The sequence below is a fragment of the Thermobia domestica genome, chromosome 10 (assembly GCF_964235325.1).
Source record: "Thermobia domestica chromosome 10, izTheDome1.hap1.1, whole genome shotgun sequence".
Lineage (NCBI taxonomy): Eukaryota > Metazoa > Arthropoda > Insecta > Zygentoma > Lepismatidae > Thermobia > Thermobia domestica.
The window spans coordinates 210,199,760-210,221,852 of NC_137463.1; the positions used below are offsets into that span (position 1 = coordinate 210,199,760).

The 22,093-nt window shown below is 35.7% G+C and overlaps 1 protein-coding gene across 3 annotated transcripts in view; it reads left to right on the top strand.

Annotated features, from left to right (window-relative positions):
- The window catches only part of LOC145662967 (suppressor of lurcher protein 1-like), a 392,235-nt gene that overhangs the window by 147,356 nt on the left and 222,786 nt on the right, over positions 1 to 22,093 (top strand). For all 3 annotated transcript variants that reach the window (XM_081729046.1, XM_081729047.1, XM_081729048.1), the window contains 2 exons: positions 5,517 to 5,587; positions 13,877 to 13,943. In XM_081729046.1, the coding sequence (XP_081585172.1) occupies positions 5,564 to 5,587; positions 13,877 to 13,943 (91 nt within the window). In that variant the 5' untranslated portion in view covers positions 5,517 to 5,563. The remainder of the gene's footprint in view (positions 1 to 5,516; positions 5,588 to 13,876; positions 13,944 to 22,093) is intronic.

Below are 22,093 nucleotides of genomic sequence, written 5' to 3' on the forward strand. Positions count from 1 at the left end.
ATCTAGGGTCCAAATCCTAATAACCCCCCAAAAATGAAAGAAATTGGTTCAGCCGTATTAGCGTGATGAGGGAACAAAGGATTTGTGCGTTCTCTTTTATATATAAGATTTATATTTTTTTAATTATTATTATTTTTTCTTCCTATTTACTGAGGCCTTCAGCCAATCCCATAAAGTCTTTGTTTTCACTTTCCAACTAATCACGTTCCTTCATTTCTGGTTCTTATAAGAGTCTTTTTTTTTAAATTTACTTTCTTTTTCTCTATGCTATTCAACTTCCTTGCCATAATTCATTAATAGGTAAGCTCCCTGTCCAGTTCATCAGTTTATCTCTTCCTACCTTCTTTATCCAATCTGCTTCTTTCCACTTCCTTATTATCATTCTTTTCTCCATCTCCAATACTTCCGTCTTATCCCAATTAATTCCGTGATTTATTTTGTTATTTTTTAAAGATAGATTATTTATCGAAAATTCATATTGTTAAGCAGCAGGTTGTATTTATAGTTAATTGATTTCTCCTAACAATGACAGACACATTCATAGCCGTGGCACACATGCATGTAAGAAAGAGCACACAATCTTAACAATGACATACTTACTTATAAGTGCTGCTATATAATCAAAATAATAAATCATTCTTACATTGCTCATAATGCTATTCACAAAACATTTAAAATCATCACTAAAATGTATGAACGTGACGAAATACAAGAATGGCTTTCATAATCAGCACGACTGGAAATAAACGTAGCAAATTATATTTATAGCTAGAAGAGTACCCGTCCTTCGCACGGGAAGAATAAGTTTCATATTGTACATAAAATACTAATGGAAGCTGAATTTGGATTTAAACGGCATCTGAAGTGTCACTGTTAATCTCTGAGACAAGAGAAGTTGGATTCGACACTAATATCATTCATTTTAGATCATTATTAAATATCTCTCTCTCCACCAAATTGCACCGTCAAAGTGATATGATAAAAAATCATCCGAGGCCCGAACCTCATCTATGTTGAAAAATTGATCGAGGTCGGTCGGGTGGTTCAAGAGTTATTAAGTTACAAACATAGTCACTCTTCATTTTATACAAAAACTTTCATTTAGTCTACGAACAACGTTAATTCGTAGTAGTACAAACTGAAGCTAATAGGTGTCGCTGCCTGATTAATGGCAATAGATGTCACTAGCGTAAAATCAGTTTACAGATTTTAAAGCTGTTGTGGCGATTGAATTGTAAATTTAGAACAGCATTTCTTTAAAATTTATTTATTTCAAAGTGGACAACATACATATTTTTTTTATTTTAATAAAAAATATTTATTCATATAAATACATTGAGTTCCATATCATATATACGGGTTTTCGAATTTTAACAAATTTTCACCGCATACATAATTATATTTAAATTTGACATTAATATTTGTGTATTTCTGTAATAATCTTAACGATTTAATTATTTGAAAATGGATAATGATTTTGAATATGAGTGTGCCTTGTTTATTATTACCAGAAGTAAAAAATTAGAACTTTTAATTAAGCAATATTTTAACCTATAATGTGCTGAGGGCCGAAGGTTTGAGGGCAACAACTATTAAGACTCAATCTGTAGTTACCTTATTACTGCACATAATGATCAGAAAATTATGTATTACGATTATGTCATTTGCTGTGAAAGAAATTAAATTTATAAGTTAAGATGTCCTTTATGTCAGTGATTCTCAACATGTGATTCTAAGGGGGTGATTGGGAGCTAATAATCTATTTAGGGTGTCTTTGAGATACCATGACCTGTTTGACTTTTCAAAATTATTATTTAACGAAAGCCATTATGCATTTTATAAATTATCAAAAATTTAGACTTTGTTTCAAATAATAATGTATGCTTTCCAAGGCTGAGTTTAAGAATTGGAGGATTTTTTTCTGGGTCTTAGACTGCTTTGTCGAAGTCTTACATTCAATCTTGTGCGATGGATATATTGTATTAAGATGACGGGGGGAAAGGGCACTCAGAAAACTCACCTAAAGGAGCTCTAGGCTCAAAAAGATTGACAACTGCTGCTTTAGGATGTAAAAAAAATAAGACGGGAGAAACCCGAGAAAATCTACTGACATGAAGTTCTGCACCACTAACTCACATGGGTTGACATCGAGGCAGGGATCCTTGAGGTGATGGCTCTACATAAAAAAAAAAAAAAAAAAAGTCCGAAACGGAACACTTGTCTCTAATTCAATTGTTTCCTAAATTCAGTACAACGTGGAAACGAGCCACAAACTGCGATGACCGTTAGAAACATCTTTATTCTTCAAAAGGACTCGAATCTTCAACGGAATTTGCCTCACGATCGTCACTCTACCTCAGAACGCTTAGTTACACAACACTCGCTCCGCCATCCCTCCGCGGTGGTCTAGCGGCTAATGCTTGTGCCTTTCGTTGAATTCCCGGTCGGATATCATTAAACAGTGAACGCATTACGGTATTTCGCATTTCACCTTAAACTTGTAGGGTTACGTTTGGGGTCCAGGGTTCGATCCCAGCCCTCGCCAAGTGAACTTTGTGGTGGACAAACATCGTGTGCGTGGGTTTCGTCGGGGTTCTCCCGTTTCCTAGCACTTTCTTCATTCCACCATTTCATTCATTTCTCATCATCACCGTCTTCTTTAGCCTAACCGGCATAACGTGGGACGTAAAACTCATTTCATTTTTCTTATATAGCTATGGTGCTGAAAAGGAACACACAATCCACTAAGAAATAAATCGGTTTCCTTTATAAAAATGTCAAGTTGGATAGGCTTTATCTACATTTGTATACACAGACTAATGCAGGTAAAACCTATAACCGATTACTACAATGAAATATTGAAAAGTTACCTTACTTTGTAACTTACTACCAATCAAACCTAGCCTGGATATGCGGTACTTTAGTGTAATACGATTGGTATACAGGATCATATTTTCCGGATACTGTGTTTTGAGTGGATTATATTTCTGTCTAATTGTCTACACACCCATCAACGTAATTGGAATTAAATCCGACCTTAGTTCGAGACTCACGTAAATCGAAAACATTATCCTCCGTAATAGTTGTGTTCATTGAGGAAAATCAATAAAGCAGTTGTCTAAAACAATCTTGCTAAAGGACACTCAGATTGATTACATTTCTTGGAAATCTTTTACAATGTATTGTACAGCTCTTCATGTTAATATTATTTGCCATGCTGTAAAATCCGTAAGGAATAATTAATTTGCATTCCTGTGCTATAACCTTTAAATTCAACTTTTGTATTTCTAGATAATAAAATCCACATTATAATTAAATTTAATAAATTAAAGCTTATAATATGCAATATTAATTTATACAACATTATTTATTATCACACGAGAGAGGAATTATTTCCTCTCAAATATCAATTACATGAAGCTACATCATGGAATAATATATCTCATAATTAATTTATTAATGACTGTATTTTGCCTAATTAACCATTCAACTCCATCTATATATACCTAATTAGTAAGGAATTATTTATCTCAAATCATGAATATATTAAATTCTGATAGCTGATAAAATAAAATTCTATTCACACCCCACTACCAATAATACCCCCTCTCTCTCTCTCTCTCTCTCTCTATATATATATATATATATATATATATATATTATAGGATGTTAATGAACTAGACACAGTGATTCTTCACATTAAAATAAGGAAAAAAAGTCATATGGACCTGGGGTCAGAAGTACATAGTTTCAGAGCTAGAACTGTCCAAAACCGTGGAAAATAAACTTTGGGGGCGCATATCTCCAAAAATTATTAGCCATTGAGCTGCGGCGGCATGTTATTGTCTTAGGCTTGTAACCTGCTCTATCCAAAAATTAATCGTTCAGTGGTGGCGAAAGGGAGTCCCCCACGGGAATTGGGGGTCCCGGATATTCCGTTAGAAAAGTTGGGTCCGATTCATGATAAATGGAACAACGTCCTAGCAAGTAACAAAAATTCGTTTACAGACCATCGATATTTTGAACAGAATCAAGATGGTGCAAGAGTTTTGGTGTGTTATGCATGGTTGCATGAATACAGCAGGGACAGAATGCAGTGGGTAAAATGAAATCAAATAAAATTGTTCCATTTACAGGTTCATCACCACAATCATGATCTGTATGTTAAAGGAAACAGACATTAGTAATAGTTAATGATTGTGGAAAGGATTGGAGCAATGAATGCAATCACTTGCAATCTTGGTTCATTATGCTAGATACTTACGATAAAACGTCCAAAGCTTATAAATCACAATCAACTGGAAACAAAAGTATGAAACAAAAACAGAGAAAGAAAAATTTCAAGGTATATCAAATGAAGTGACCTGCTTACCCCACAGAGCACCATCAGGGTTCACTCGAAGATATTAAATGAAAACATGCTCATATGATATACCACTGAAAAGATCATGGAAAACTAACTTTTTATTTTGCAAGAGAAAGTTGTTCGTGTAGGCACTCTTTACGAAGACTAGCTAATGCTTTAATAGGGTAAATGGTTTCATAACCACGCCCATCACGAAAAAATTTTCTTACAACAGTTGTTCGTTAGATCTCTTCAGTAACTTATCTGATAGTATACTTTGCAATTTAAAATTTTTGGTGGGATCTGTCAGAGCTCTGTTGTAGATGACTCTGTGGAGCAAAGAAGATTTCTCCAATCGAGCCTCCTTCTGATATTTTTCTATGTAAACTTTTGTATCATTTTTTATCTACAGACATTTTGCAAATTATAAGCATTGGAAGTTTAATCTAAAATACTTTGTAGATTATCCATATCTACTAATTCTGTTTCTTTTCGACTTAAGCCCTCCCCGCTGGCCTAGTAGTATTGCATGTGCCTTTGGGGCACGTTGTCCCGTGTTTGATTTCTAGTAGAAGTGCACAAAATTTTAATTTCATGATCATTTCCTTTCATTAATCATCCCTTTCTTCTAGCCTAAAAGGTATAATCATGGAAATTTAAGCTTACAAAAATAATTTCATGTTTTCCTTTCTTTTCTACTTAAATTAAAATTTTTGAACGACTCGCTGAGCAAAATAATACTTCTATTGAAAATTTAATACGGCATCGTGTAACAGTTTTGCCAAGTAGATATTGTCTGACGAAACCAAAATAGATAGTTGACGAAACCGTTATCAATTCTTTTTAAAAAATAAAAGTATAATTTTGCTCAGCAAGTAGTTTAAGCACCTTATATGATATTCAGTATCGAAATTCGATTTTTCAACAATAGTCAAATAAATTTGTATTAAGTAGGCTATTAAATTAAATTATTTCTTTGTCTTAAGCATATGTATGAAAAATTTCCTAATGATTATTTTATTTTTAATTCTTCTTCTTCTTCTTCTTCTTCTTATAATAATAATAATAATAATAATAATAATAATAATAATAATAATAATAATAATAATAATAATAATAATAATAATAATAATACTATAGTAATATAATAGTAATATTATTATTTTTACAGATTGACGTACTGCAATGGCACTTGTTCCCAATCGATGATGATGTACTATGGGCAGTAATTATGTCATAGAGGTAAGATATTATTTTTTTCTACGTGTTTAGATTTTAAACTGTAATAATATGTATATCTAGCCGTGATCCATCGCTACGTACCACAATGCTTAAAAAAATGCAAGAATAAGGAAACTCAAAACACTTTCAAGAAAAGAAATATTTAATGCGAAATGAAGTGAAAACTTCTAGTATTACGCTTTACAATTATGCCCTGTAGGTTCAAAGAGACGGATGATTGATGAACATGTAAAGATTGATGAAATGAATATGTGGACGGAAACGGGAGTATCCCATGAAAGACACGGACAGAATGTTGTCCGCCACAAATTTACATGACCTGGAATCGAACCAGGAGAATCTGGCATCATATGTTTCGATTTAGCACTGAGCCATCGTGGCATCTAACCACTTTATACGAGCAACTAAAGTCAACACAAGAATCAATAGCAGATGTGTGTGTACTATACTAGTACGTTCTCAGAATGAAACAAATATATGTTTAAAAACAAATCGGTTCCTTGAAAGGCAAATAGATTTTCTAGTGTGCTTTTACCTAACATTGTAGTGCTATCAGCATTTCCTTGAATGAATTACACTTCTATGTACACATTACTTATATCCTCTTGCACGCATTAATGCCATTTCAAATCTATTTTTCTTGTACCAGAAACGAACGAACAAACAAACAGGAGCAACACAATTTCATAGCAGTGGGCGGTGAATATTTTTGTTTGTTTTTGATGGCTTAAATATTATTTTAAGTGTTATTTTCCTTCCGGTCTTTATACGAGTGACTGCAGCTTTTGTTCACGATGGACAGAAAAGTATACTAAACTGGCGCCAACGGTAGTTGATCCGCCATACGTGCATGAACCGAATTATAGATTTCAAAGTACAGGTATGTGTTATAGAGTATTGGTTTCTTACAATAATATAACATTGGAAACAAACTTGGGAAGTTTCGTAACTTTGTGGATGCTATTACAACAAAGTTCGTAAGTGTGTTTCCAAATAAATAATGCAATTTCATATGCATATAGCCAACGTTGGCACAGACAAATAATTGATGGTGATTAACGTAAAGTAAGATTGGTTAACTTGCTATTCAGCTATAATCTCGTGTCTTCCTTAAATGACACAAGGCTCAGTATTGGGACCGCGGTGACTCTGTAGTAGAATGCTCATCTCTGCTGCCCAGGCCCGTATCCATGGGGGTCTAAGGAGCCCGGCCCCCCTAAATTTTTACTGGCCCCCTAAAATTTTCACGGTACACTTGCAAATTAACTATAATATGGTTGGATCGCCCCCCTAACTTCAGGCCCCTCTACATTTTTGGACTGGCTACCGGCCTGCTGCTGCCTGGGGTTCCTGGCTCAATCCGGTCTTTCGCCAAGCGAACTCTGTAGTGGACAAACACCGTGTGCTTGAATTTTCTAAGGATTCTTCTATTTGCTCTCACTTTTTTCATTCTATCATTTCATTCATTATCACCATTACCGGCTTCTTAAGCTTACAGGACATTACCGTGTATCTAAAACTAAAATAATATTTTTTTAAAAAATCATTTTACAAACTACGCTCATGGTGCGAACTCATATGCTTCGAATCCAATATTAAACTGTTGGTCCAGCTTGGTTGTAGCCTCATTGCTAAAAACTCCAAATTAACAAAGAAACAATATTTATTTTGTTCACAATTATCGGTTCTACAGTTTTTAATACTTTATACGCATGTGAAAAATCTAGTTTAACGTCCCACCATTATGCACCGACGTTAAGGTAGACGGTGATGATAGTGATAATAACTGAAATGATGAAAATAACGAAGTTGGAGGAAACGGGAGAACCCCGGGGAAACCTAGGTGCTGCATGGTATTTCTCCACCACAAAGCCCACACGGGGTAAGCTAGGATCGAACTAGGGACCTCATACACCAGGATGAGTCCTCTACCACTGGTCCATCTCGGTCCACTCTTCAAGCATGTTTCAATTTTTTCGAATACACAATTGCATTGATCGTTTGGCCAAGTGGTGTATGCACGATACGCTGATTAGTTCACCAAACACACAGCATAATTTCCCGTTGATACAGTGGTGGCTTGGATGATTTAGGAGTTGGTTGATGTGGTGCCACAAGACTGCCACTAATGATGACGGGGCCATGAAGTATCTTAAAGACCCTACTTCTTATCGTTTATGAGCAATCTGTCCAAAACCATAACTTTCCAATGGTAATAATCAAGAAGGCTGCTTTTTGTAGATCCCATGTTTGAGCTCCTGCCATTGACGTACTAACTTTACTATAATGATCACAACCGCAGACTACAAGACGAAACATCTACTAACATTGCACTTTCCTGCTTTTTCCACCTCGAAACAAAAGACCTGAAGAACGTATACAAGGACTCTCACGTAGAAATTTCAGAAAATGTTATGTAGGCATAATATATGTAACGTTTAATGGTTTGGAATAAAGCAATGGAAAGAACAAAGAATTGGAAGAAATAAATATGAACCAATTGGTATGAATTAGAATAAAGGAAGAAAGGGCGAAAGAAAGCAAGTCGAAGGAGATTCTGACTCATCAAAAACATCATTCAATTCAAAGTAATCTTTCTAGTTTATTTGTTCCGGTTCAGCGTCCGTTTTCAATGTTGAAGCTATATGAGAAGTTTTCCTTATCGTTAAAGTGGAATCTCATCCAGTAATGTGTTCAAATTTTCAGTGCTTATAATCGGAAATCGAAACCAGGAAGATAAAAAAAAGTGGAGGAAGGTTAATTTTTAAATCGGTGTTAAGCATTAAAAGGGACAAGTCTTCTATATAAACAAAGAATATTGGCGAAGAAAATATTAACGAGTATTAACGCGCCAGTGACGAACGAATACCTACTTACGACGATTCCTACATTTCGAATGCTCCTTTTTATTATGATAAATGCACATAAAGGTATAGTATTAATAAAAGTGCATGCGCGTCTATATAAGAAGTTTCAAAAGTTCGTGGATTGGCAACACTGTACCGACTCTGTGTAAACCAGTCTGTGCTTGTCGCAGGTGAAGATAGCATACATAATGCTTTGTTGATGTACAGGAAAGTAAAGCCAACGCGCAGTTATCGTGTGTTTACTTACTATAAAAGCCGAATTGCAGTGTGTATTACAACTGCGGATGAGACTGTCATACATTTTAATACCAGATAAAAAATCAGTAATGAATTTTGTATGCCGTTACACAAAAGTGGCAAGAAAACTTTTCAGATGAACAAGCGTACAGTGAAGAAGCAATTGGAAGATCGGCTGTACGCAAGTGGTGGAAGCCGGGACGTACGCTTCGGGAGTTGTCCAAAGCTTTTAGGAGGTTCCAAATCCAAGTTCAATAAATTATATTTAATTTTTCAAATTTTAAACTGAAATTAGACCAAATTTATTGAAAGGTCAGGAATCCAAGTGTTCGGGACCCCTCGGACCCATGCTCTGCGCACGTGCCTGATGGAAAAATTCTAAAGAAAGTAAACGCAATGTACAGGATAAGGTGAGAATTGGGTGTCCATGAATACTACTGAACGATAAGAAGATTGCGCAAGCAGATACGTTGTCGAACAAAGATAGAAGTTTATCGATTTGTGAACTGGTAGTTAAACCGAATGCTAACTTAGCAAGATACCATGAAATTGTTACGAAACACCTGAAAAGTCTCGTTTGTGCAAGATCAGTCCAACATTCACTGAGTGAAGAACAAAAGGTTTGTCACATCCAATGTTGTCAGGTTTTTCTTTAACGAATAGGACAATATTCTCAATTCTGGAGAAGAATAATCATTAGTGACGAGCCCTAGATCAGATCTCGCATCAAAGAAGATGTCTACCTTATAAAAACACAGCGATTCATGGCCTCCTCTTTCTAAAAAGAATCGGATTTCTGGTCCTTCGAAGAAGTTTTGATTTATTTAATACCTGTAAAATAGTATTTGGTTTCAGGTTTTTGCAGGTATACTTGAAGAGAGCAACCTCCCCCCCACACACACACACAAACAAAAAGAAAAATAGACGGGATCTCAACTTTTTGATGAAGAGTGGCTTCGTCTGCAGAATAACGCTAAGCCAGATGTAGCACGGCAGGATATGGAAACTTTGAAGAAAATTGTTGGCCAATCTCTAAACCACCAATTCATCGATTTCTGATTTTCCCAACACTTCAGAAGAACTTATGCAGAAGGAAGTTTAGCATTGAGCAGTAAATGAAAGCTGCCACATCTACTATCTTACACCGACTCTCAGAGACTAATCTACAACACATGATCGAGAAGCTAGTGCATTGCTGAAAATTGTGTATAAACTGTGAAGAACGCTATTTCGAAAATGAAATCCACACTGACCCTCCTACTGACTCGGACTCCGAATAGTGATTTCTGTTATCGAAATTTCGAATCAGCCTTCGTAGTCGCATTTCGCAAGAACATTGAGAATGAGATATTGGTTCGATTAGTTAAGTGTAAACTGACAGTCAAACCTTCATCACGTTTCAAAAGTATGTATTCCATTATCCATTCCCAAGTTAATTACAAATAATAACAATAATATCTTCTTTTAATGCTTATTAAATATTATACACGGAGTAGTTGGTAGATATGTACATGAATTATAGATTAATTCTTTAGAAAAACCTTAGATGCATAAGATATCCATATCATGTTCTATATGGTTCATATGTATTCATTGTATGCAGGATAATATATTTTTCTTTTTTGCAAAAGATGGAGCTCAAAGAAAAGCATACATTTCAAGAACAGCCATTGGCTGTGTGTAAATAGTCCTTCAGAAACACATAAGATATTCAGCTAAGATGAAGAGTATCCTTCAAAGGAAAACAAACCAGGAAAATATAACTTATATTAGTGACCGCTGACTATCTTTTTCTTTTATTCCTTTTAATCTTCTACATAATAGTATAATATAAATGTGTATAAGGAAAGATTTCCTTTCAGTAGCGAGGCTATTGAGACGAGGGAAAGGAAAGAGATCAGAACGAGGTAAAAACGTAAAAGCAAATAGATGCATTCTATAATGTTATTAGGTTTTAACGAGTAAACTGTCCATAGACGAAACATTAGATAATCATTGAAATGGACGAGGTGGTACCTACGTATATCTTTATACAAAGTGTTTCAAAACAGCACCAACAACATTTTGGAGGTGATTGCTGACACTAAGATAAGACAAAACGTATAGACCAACCTGGGTTCTGAACTGCTTACTTTCGGAGTTATAGCCTGCCGAAAACATAAAAAGAAAATAAACTTTAAAGGTCCATAGCTCCAAAACTGAGACCCACCGTAGTCGCGTCAAGACTTCACTTAGCAACTAATATGTGCACTATCCAAAAATACGTGTTTCAGAATCCTAAGGTACTCACACAACATTTTTTATAGAGGGAGTTTGGTTACGGGCATGTAATCTGAAGTACTCACCAACTTACCTCTATAAAATTTGTTGCGGAAGTACCGCAGGCCTCTGAAACAAGGACATTCGGATAGGGCACACACTAGTTACTAAGTGAAGTTTTGACTCGACTACGGTAGGTCCTAAAGTATTGCTTTAAAATTCAATTTTTCATGTTTTCGGCAGCCGAATGACGGATTTCTGCACCCATGTTAGTCTATACTTTTTGTCTTATCTTAATGTCACGAACCATCTCCCAAATTTTGTCGGTGTAGTTTTGAAAAACCCTATATAGAAATTTTAAGTGCACATTTAGACTATTAGAAGTACTTGAATAAGTTGCAGGTTTTAATCTGGTATAGGTTTATTTATTTATTATATACGGTACTTTATAGATTGCCATTTTTATTATTATTTATTAAGGGGCCGCGGTGGCTCAGTGGTAGAGCGTTCACCTCTGGTGCTTGGGGTTCCGGGTTCGATCCCAGCCCCCGCCAAGTGAACTTTATGGTGGACAAACACCGTGTGCGTGGGTTTTCTCGGGGTTCTCCCGTTTCCTCCCACTTTCTTCATTCCACCATTTCATTCATTACTCATCATCACCGTCTCCTTTAGCCTAACCGGCATAACCGCGGGACGTAAAACTCAAAGATTTCATTTCATTTCATTTATTATTTATTAAATTTTGTAGCATAGTTTTAGTGTATGTTCAATCTCTTAAAACCATTTTAAACATAATTTTTATTTTATTTATTTATTTTTGGACAAAATCAATCTATGGAGATATATTTAGATCTTGAAATATCGTAAATTGAATCTTTAATCACTTGTTGTAACTAACGGTTCTTATTATGTTAGTAAATAACATGTTTATACTTGAGAAAATGTGATACTTGAGAAAATAACATGTTTATACTTAAGAACTTGTGAAAAGTAAATATTGTAAATTATCGTCAAGATTTAAGATGACTAAACCATTAAATATGTTTTAGTACGTGAACCGATATTTTCAATTGCATATATTTAAATACAAACTACAAGAATCACATTTGTACTATTTGAGGTTAAAGTTTATAATCTAAAGTTGTTGTAGTATGTTTGTGTAAATTGTTATTGTTATATGCTTTTAATATGAGAATTCTGTAAGTAAAGTAAGAACACGTAGCTCGGAAAGATTAAAAAATATACCACGACTCTACCCTAAGTCCTTAATAGTGCACTCTGAAGATTCAGAGGCATGAAATCGATATTTGCACTTCCTGTTTAAACTATATAAACATGTGTTTAACCGCTTTTTATATTTGTTCTAGAAGGGTAGAAAAAAGCAAAAGAAAGAAAGGATGGGTTTACAACTGTTATAACTGGATGACCATATCTCGAAATCCCTTAAGGGTAGAAACATACTAGTTAACCCTTTGTTTCCCGAAAAATGAATTTATGAACAGAAAAAAAAAACAACAAAGTTTCAACTTCAATTGGCTATACCAGCGTTTTCCAACCTTTTTCAACTTGCGGCACACTACAGATGTAACTTGAATTCTCGCGGCACACTCATATAGATATTATTATTATTATTATTATTATTATTATTATTATTATTATTATTATTAGTTGCAAATATAAAATACCGTGATAATTTTTTTCTGTGATTACTGATATCCTTTTCACAGAGAAGAAAGCTCGATAACTTGTTTTCCTCCGTTGTAAATCATTATGCTAATTTTTCATTCTAATTTAAAAATAGAAAACAATTACAATGAAATGTAGCACTCAGGTTTTTAAAAATACGCTTTCTTTTTCGAAAAATGTATCCAAACTTTCATTAAGAAGGAACATCATTAAAGAACAAAGGAACAAATCTCTTGTACTTTTAAAACACAAATGTAGGTAATTTGTATCCATATTTCCTTTGTCGAAAGGATTGAATGATATTTTAAAATTTCAAGTTTCGAAATAATCTGCAACAATAAAGAAGCAATAATGGTGATAACAACGATAACAAATACTTTTCTAACAATAAAAATGTACAGAATGTTAGCAGAGTATGAAACTTAAAATTGTAGATTCATAGTAATGTGAAACACAGATATACATTTTTGCTCATAAATATAATGTGATACTCAATGTCTTGCAATTTGATTGTAATAGAATTAATAATTTTGTTTAGATTTCCTCGCGGCACACTAGCAGGCCGTTCGCGGCACAGCGGTTGGGAAACGCTGGGCTATACAGTTTCAGCACAAATGAAAATCCTGGAAATAATTTAAACTCCTGTCCTTAGATGTCTTGCAAAGTTCATACTAAAAGATGGTTTCCTTATAAATCCACTAGGTTGCACGGAGAAAAGTGTTAAAACAGTGGTTTCACACTGAAACTACTGGGCCGAAAAGGGTTAAAGACCTGTTTCGGCGTTTTTTTTATCTTTTCCTAAAAGGAACGAAAAAGGCGGGAGGAGAAAAGAGTAAGGGATTGTTATAAGATGGCCTTATCTCGAAATCTCTTAAGATTAGAGATATCTAATGATATAAGAAATGCCAGGCGGTAAGTTGGTGGTGAACTGTGTGTGAGGGTTTTGTCGGGGTTCTCCCGTTTCCTCTTACTTTCTTCATTTCACCAGAAATGAACATATACTTTATAACATCAATTAAAACTTCCTTTATTATAGTTGATTTTAAAATTCTCGGCAAATAATAAATTGAATCCCTTGAAAGAACACCATCTCTTTAAATGATCGTTTTTAGTTAAAAGTTTTTCGTGGTCGCTGTAAAGAAGTTTTACAGGAATTATGTATTGCTCAGTGCTTTATAAATAATCCTGCCATCCTATATAATAAATGATTAATTTATTATAATTCAAATTTTTGTTTCAGATGCCCATTACGTTCATACTTTTACTAGAGCTGATGTTGATAACGATTGGCAACGCAGTTAATCCAGGTAAGTCATCCATAACATTTACTGTATTTGCCGACGAATAGACATCAAATCTTTTCTATAAGAATAAGTATATATAATATATATATACACAGGGTATCCAATATACAATGCAACCCGGAGATTGGGGTAGTAGAACTTTTAAACCTCAAGCGATACACAAATAATAGTTATACCAAAATGAAGCCTTGTTCATGCACGTATTTTTAAACTAGGAAACAACGATTAAAGTACACTAGAAACCACACAGTGTTGCCAGATGTAACCGAAAGTGTAAATACATTCTTTTGCAAAACATGTAAATTGACTCATAACATGTCAATTTTGTCGTTTTTTTATGTCGTTAATTTTCAGTTTGTTTAGTTGGAAACTATGTAATGGAAAAAATAATTTTTCATTTCCACCGATAACTAATCGTATGGGGCCTCTGTAAGGGGGAACTAGGGAAATCGTAGTTTTCATAAATTAACACTCTGAATTGGCAACCCTGCTGATGTTTAAGTGCATCAAAAGGTGTGTTAAGGATCTGTCTACATTATGCAATTTCTGAAAACAATGAAAAACAAACTTTGAAATTATCATGATAAAATTTTTATTTACATGCACTCCGCAACACTGCTATTCATTTCTATGGGGACATTTAAAGCAAGAGGTATACAAGAACAATTCTTGAACTATTCAAGACCTGGAAACGAACATTCGCAATGCCATTGAGAACATTAACACGTCTAATCTTAATAAAGTTGCTGCGAACCTGGTGAAACGTGTGAACCAGTGTTTGAATCAAAACAGGGGACACTCCCAGCATCCGCTGTAGAGCTGGTAACTCATTTCTGATAGTAGCAGTGTTGTATATTGGTTGCGTTGTATATATATATATATATACGAGGGCTATCCAGAAAGTAGATTACGTTTTGGAATAAAAAATCAACAAAGTATAGGAAACAAATTTTATTATATACAGATGAAAGCCACACACAAATACTACTTTTCGACATAGTCACCATTCAAATTAAGGCATTTATCGTAGCGATGTACGAGCTTGGAAATTCCTTCGTCGAAAAATTCGGCCGCCTGCGATTTCAACCATCTTGCACAAAACTTGTGGTAACCAAGCTTTTCGCTGATGATTTCGTGCAACAAACTTCGCGAAATTTGTGGAAAACTCAAAGAAAGTTCCGTTATTGTGAACTTTCGATTTTCACGGACTTTAACATCGACTTTTTCGACAAGTTCGGCAGTCACTTTGCTGGGTCTCCCACTTCGATCTTCGTCGTGAACATTGGTTCGGCCATTTTTAAATCTTATGACCCACTGTCGCACTCCACCTTCAGTGATAATGTTGTCCCCATACACTTCACACAGCTGCCGATAGATTTCTATCGGTTTACAGTTTTTTGCTGTCAGAAACCTTATTACTGCACGCACCTCGCAGCTCGCGGGATTTTCAATTAACGCAGGCATTTCAAACCGTCACAGTATCTTAACGGAGCACAGCACGAACCTCTCACTAGCACGGCTAGATGCCGACTGAGCTGCGCAACGCTCTGACCCCAAGATGGCCGCGCTAGCCCCGCCCCTAGCGGACACAGACGAAAACGTAATCTACTTTCTGGATAGCCCTCGTATATATATATATATATATATATATATATATATATATATATATATATATATGCGTCAATAACGAAAAATTTTGGAGATGAATCTACAAGTAAAAACAAGCAAAAAATGTCTTATGAACATTGGGTGAATACGACTTCGTTTGGATGCTAGAGGCTTCTGAAATGTCACCTTCCGAGGCAGCAATTTGCAATATCGCAAGAACGGAGAGAAATACGAATGTCGGGTCAAAAGGCATCAAATGAAACCCCATCCGAAGAATCTAATTATGCATAATTGGTTGCGAAACAGTGGCGGCGCCAGAGGGGGCACAATGAAAGTGAATGAAACGAGGAGAAAAGTGAAGAATTTATACTGACAAACTGTAGGAGGGGATGTTACATGGAACATGCAGCAACAAATGTTAATGAACGAAGGCAACAATGGCTACGCTGTAGGGGCACTATGGGAGGCGAAATGTAGGAACACAATATATTTGTAACGGAGAGAAATAGGAATGTCGGGTCAAAAGATATCAAACGAAACCCCATCCGAAGAAACCAATTATGCACACGTACTGCGGAACAGTGGCGGAGCATGGAAGCTACAAAGAAACTGTTAAACACTCTTAGTGACGAAACGTGCAGATCGTACAAAACACGTATGGAAGATGAAACCCAGTGTACTGTAAAAACAAGAGGTATTGTACTTACCGTGGTCAACACAATGCCGTCCTACAGAAGGTGTTCAATATGTCCTCCTTGTTCTTCGAGACAGACAATTACACAATGGCATAAGGATTCTCTGACAGGTGGCAATAACGCTGGCGTTTATCGTAGTATGGCAAATGCAGCTCATACATGCTGGCAAAGATCTTCAATGTCATGCACGTTCCGTGTGTACACGAGACTCTTCACGTAACCCCACAGGAAAAAATCTAGGGTATTGAGGTCGGATGAACGTGGGGGTCATGCTCGTCTGCTACCACGATCTAAAGATTTCGTTCAGATATGCACGGATAGTGTGACATGAATGGGCAGGTACGCCATCATGCATAAACACATACACTTTCGTGTTCTCAGTGGCACGTCTTTTAAGCAGAATAGGTAGGCCCTGAGTCAGAAACTGGAGATACGATATTGCTTGCGTTCAATCGCTGTGGTAAGAAGTGTGTCCTATAACGTTGTCATCAATAATACCAGCCCACAATGCAACTGAAAACGCTGATGATGCTTCGTCTCAACAATTGCATACGCGTTGTTGGGTGCCCATCGATGGACATTGTGGACATTTGTGATGCCATTCCGTATGAATGCCTCATCCGAGAACAGCATCTATGCTGGAACTTTCCTCCGTGTTTTATTCACTTTCTTTGTGCCCTCTTTCGCCGCCACTGTTTCGCCATTCCTTATGCATAATTTTATTCTTCGGATGGGGTTTCCTTTTATACCTTTTGACGCGACATTCCTATTTCTCTCCGTTACAAGCATATTGTATTCCTACACTTCGCCTCCCATAGTGCCCCTACAGCATAGCCATTGTTGCTTTTGTTCATTAACATTTCTTACTGCATGTTCCATGAAAGATCCCCTTATACAATTTTTAGTGTAAATTGTTCACTTTTCTCCACATTTCATTCACTTTCTTTGTGCCCCCTTTCGCCGCCACTGCTTCGCCATTACTTATGCATAATTGGATTCTTCAGATGGGGTTTCCTTTGATATCTTTAGACACGACATTCGTATTTCTCTCCGTTCTTGCGATAATGCAAACTGCCGCCTCGGAAGGTGACATTTCAGAAGCCTCTAGCATCCAAACGAAGCCGCATTCACCCAATGTTCATAAAACATTTTTTGCTTGTTTTTACCTGTAGATTCATCTCCCAAATTTTTCGTCATTGATGCATGACTACCCTGTATAGGGGTGTTTGGGAGGTGACCGCGGCACTGACATCATTTGGGAGGTGATTCCTCACACCAAGATATGACAAAAGTATAGACCAACCTGGGTGCACAAATGCTTCCTTTCGGAGTTATAGGCTACGAAAACGAAACAAGATCCATAACTAAAAAATAAAAAAAAATTTAATTTGTTCTACCGTAGTCGGGTCTAAATTTCACTTAGGAACTAATGTGCCATATGCAAAGATCTATGTTTCAGAATCCTGCGGTACTTTCACAACAATTTTTATAGAGGGAGTTGGTGAGTACTTCATATTATATCCCCGTAGCCAAACTTCTTCCAGAAATAAATTTGCGTGTGTACCTTAGGATTCTGAAACACAGATTTTTTGGATAGGGCAAATATTAGTTCCTAAGTGGTTTTGACTCGACTACGGTAGGTCCTAAAGTATTGGAACTATGAACATTTAAAGTTCAATTTTTCATGTTTTCGGCAGCCTATAACTCCGAAAGGAAGCACATGTGTACCCAGGTTGGTCTATCTTTTTGTCTTATCTTAGTGTCAGAAATCACCTCCCAAGCGTTGTCGGTGTTGTTTTGGAAAACACTGTCGTAAAGCGATACACAGATTTTTATTTCAATTTCAGTAACTTTTCTCCGATTGTTCTGTTGTGTTTCATGTTTTTGCTTCGTTACAACAGCACTTTAGTTTTATACAGTTGAGTGACAGTAAATGCAGCTCGGATACAAATGATCTATTTATCGCTTCGGTGCGAATTTTTCTGTGTACGCACATGCATAATCGTGGAACGTAAAACTTACAGATTTCATTTAATTTCATTTCTGCTGGAAGTTTTTGATCTTGTAAACCAAGGAACCAATAATTGAGATTCCATAGTCTAAAGGTATTGCGACTAAACTAAATAAATAAATATGTTTAAAAAAAAAGTTTGTTAAAATAGACATTGGGAAAATATGCGAGTAAATTAATATTAATATGCTAAATAATTTATAAGTGGAAAGTCTTTAAAAAAAGAATATACATTATTCGCATTATAAATAAAAGAATGTATTTATATTATATTCTTATATAAATAAAAGAATATATATTAATATATTATTTGCATTATTTAATACAATCCTGTACAGCGAATACTGTGTAGAGGTAGCTCAGTCCTTACAGCATAAAGAAACTAAGGTTCATGATTATTGTTGTCACATCAATAATAAACCTATAACGGTAGCTAATTAAATTGTCATGGTTAGAAATAGAAATATGGCAAAATAATCTCTTGAATATTTATTTTCAAAATGATTAAATTTTAGTACCAATATTCTACGCTGTCATGTTTAAACTAGATTCCAATTCCGATACTGATATTTTACCCAAACTTCAGTATGAACCTCTATTTAAGCCTGAAGTACTCTATATCCGAGTCCGCCAGATCCAAAAACTTCAGGTTATATTATACTCACAGTTGGAAACGATGCTTGGAAATTTTGCCAAAACTAGAAACATTGTGGAAAATGCAGTTGCAAGACAGCAGGTGAGGGAATACTTCCAGGATCTACCACTTAGTATTCGCTCGAAACTTATGAACATGATGCTCTATCCATATCGCACTGATAGTATTTGTCCTTACAAAGATAAATTCGTATACGGATCATTTCATATTTACTTTTTCGTTTTGAGTGTTTTGTTGTCCCCAGGAATGGATTGTATTTTGGACTGTTTCATCTCAGAAAATCAGTTACTCCGGCTTCTTCGAGTTGTTCTAGAAAATGGGAAAACATTTAAAATATTGTCACTCCCTGAAACGTCAGGTAATAGGCCATGGGATATGTCAATGATCTGTGATTTAGTTGAATGTAATGGAGAACGCTTAACATATTTAAACCTTCAGTCAAATTGTAGCAATGAATTGCTTCAAGTTATTGGGAAAACGTGTCAGCATCTTCAGATACTTCAAATATCATCACCAAAGTGTAAAGTGAATGACAGGGGAATCGAATTCCTTACTCAAAGTTGGGAGTGTCGAGCAGTAGATCACGTAACGGATGACGAAGACAGAGTTGATGAATCTTTTTGCTCAAAGCTACCAGTAACAAGTAATACCAAGCCATGCATCGAATCAAGTAACATGAATCACATTTGCCGTATAGTGTGCTACAAGACAAAAGTTTGCCACACTTTGAGACGCGTAAAGTTGGACTCAACCAGTGTCACCGTCAAGGGATTGAATATGTTAGTTGGAACTCTGGACAAGCTGGAAGACCTTGAAATTGATTTAAATTGGTACCTTGACAGGATGTATAATCTATACGAACAATGTCCAAAAGAATTCGTATTCCCTAACTGGAAATTGCACACTGTGTCTGTGCGAGGAATATCGCCTCAACATCTTGTGATGTTGAATATGTTAACACAAACAAATAAACATATTACTAATGTGTACATACGTTATAATGAACTGTGCGACGGAATTCCTTGGAGTACGAAACGAAACATTAAAAATTACCTCACAGACTATGGAAAATGCTTAACGAAAATACATTTAGATCTTCCTTACACAAAAGATTATTTCGACATCTCAGTATTCCTTAGAAGTTCTCCGAATCTAGTTTCGCTAAGATTAAGAATGATGGAACTGTGTTGGTATGGTGACAAAACTGCAATAGAGTTGCCAAAGCTTAAATATGCTAACTTCGAAGCAGCAATTCCCTGTGAAGTTGCTGAGCTTTTTCTAGTGAGTGCTGTTGCGCTGAGAGATGTGCGATTTTACAGAATAACAAATGATGATGACCTATTGCTGACTCTTTGTCGAAAACCTTTATCTAAAGAACTGAAAGTGTTTTATGTATGTAAAGGGAGTGCTCTAAAGAATCGAAAGAATGTAGCCACATTTTGGGAACACAATCAAAATATAAGCTACATTGGTAGAGTTAATTTCACTGTTGAATCGCTTGGACTAGACGACAAGATAGACCTACGACTCAGTCAAACACTGGAAGATTTTGATTACGAAGATGCATAAATGCTACACTAAAATTGTTGTTAATTTTTTTTTTAAAAAAAATATTACTTCATCATCGTTGTTACATTACTAACCAATAATTAATTCATTTTATTATCTTTGATGAAATTTTCATGCTGAATGTATATTCTGAAAGTATTTTAATAATATTAAATAAAACACAACAGCAAATTTCGTTGTTGGTAAGTTGATTTGAAGCTTCTAGCACCAAGAAAATCCAATTCTACTTAGCATGGTTACTGAACCACATAATGTTTAACCAGGAATAGAAGCTGGGTCTCGTACACCAAAAGCGTGTAGGCTAACTATGAAGTCACGATGGAGCTCAGCAAAATTTCGTGCACGAGTCATTAGAATCTGGATTAGATGTAGTCATAGGAACATCCACAATACGAGGACCACTATTTATATTTTGAGCTTAACAATGAAAAGACAGTAATTTGTCATTGAAAATTGATTTATTGTTTTTCGAAATATTTTCCTTTATGATCAATACATTTTTGCATTCGTTCGAACCATTTGTAAAAGCATTTTTTTCAATCTTCTTCAGACACCTCCATAATATGGTTTTTGAACGCATCAACGGCTTCTTCCAGAGACGAAACTCGTTGTCCACGCAATTTATTCTTGATATTCAGGAACAAGAAGTCATTGGGTGCCAAATCAGAGCTGTACGGCGGATGACCCATCAATTCGATTTTTTGAGTGTTCAAATAGTCGGTTGTTAGACGAGATGTGTGAGAGCTTGCATTGTCTTGATGAAGAATGGTCCGACGGTGCTTGTTTGTTTTCCGTATTTGAATAAAGACCTCCGGCAAACAAATTGTTATATACCATTCCGAGTTGACACTTTTACGTTCCTCTGAAGGCACAGTTGCTACATGACTAGTTTTCCCGAAAAAAAAGAAAAAAAGGCAACCATTTGTTTCGAGCGTGAACACCTTTTGTTGGATTTGGTTCATCTTGAAACACCCATACAGTCGACTGCTGTTTACGTTCCGGCTCATATGCATATATCTATGATTCGTCACCTGTTACAATCTTATATACATCTTTTGAAGCACCGCCATTGTATTTATTGAGCATTTGTGTGCACCAATCGACGCGAGCTTCTTTTTGAGTTTTTGTCAAATTATGTGGGATCCAACGAGAACAAACCTTTCTCACAGCTAAATGATCATGTAATATTTTATATATGCTGGTGGAACTAATGCCTAGGGTTGCCTCAATCTCACAGAATGTCACATAACGATCTTGCAGTATTAGGTTTTGTACAGCATCAATGTTTCGTTGAATAACAACTGATTTTGGACGACCTTCGCGAATTTCGTCAGTGAACGAATGGCGGCCACGAATAAAATCGTTATACCAGCGTTTCATAGTGGTAAAGGATGGGTCTTCATCGCCAAATGTGGAAGTAAGTTGATCGATGCACTCTTGCCTAGATAATCAACGTCGAAAATCGTAATAAATCATCGCACGAAAATTTTCACGAGTTAATTCCATTTTTCTATTGTCACGCAATCTTTAAGCCAACGTAAACAACACCAATAAAGCTATTGACAAAACATTTGAAGTACCGGTACGTTATGGTAAAAAAATGTCAGACGTTTCT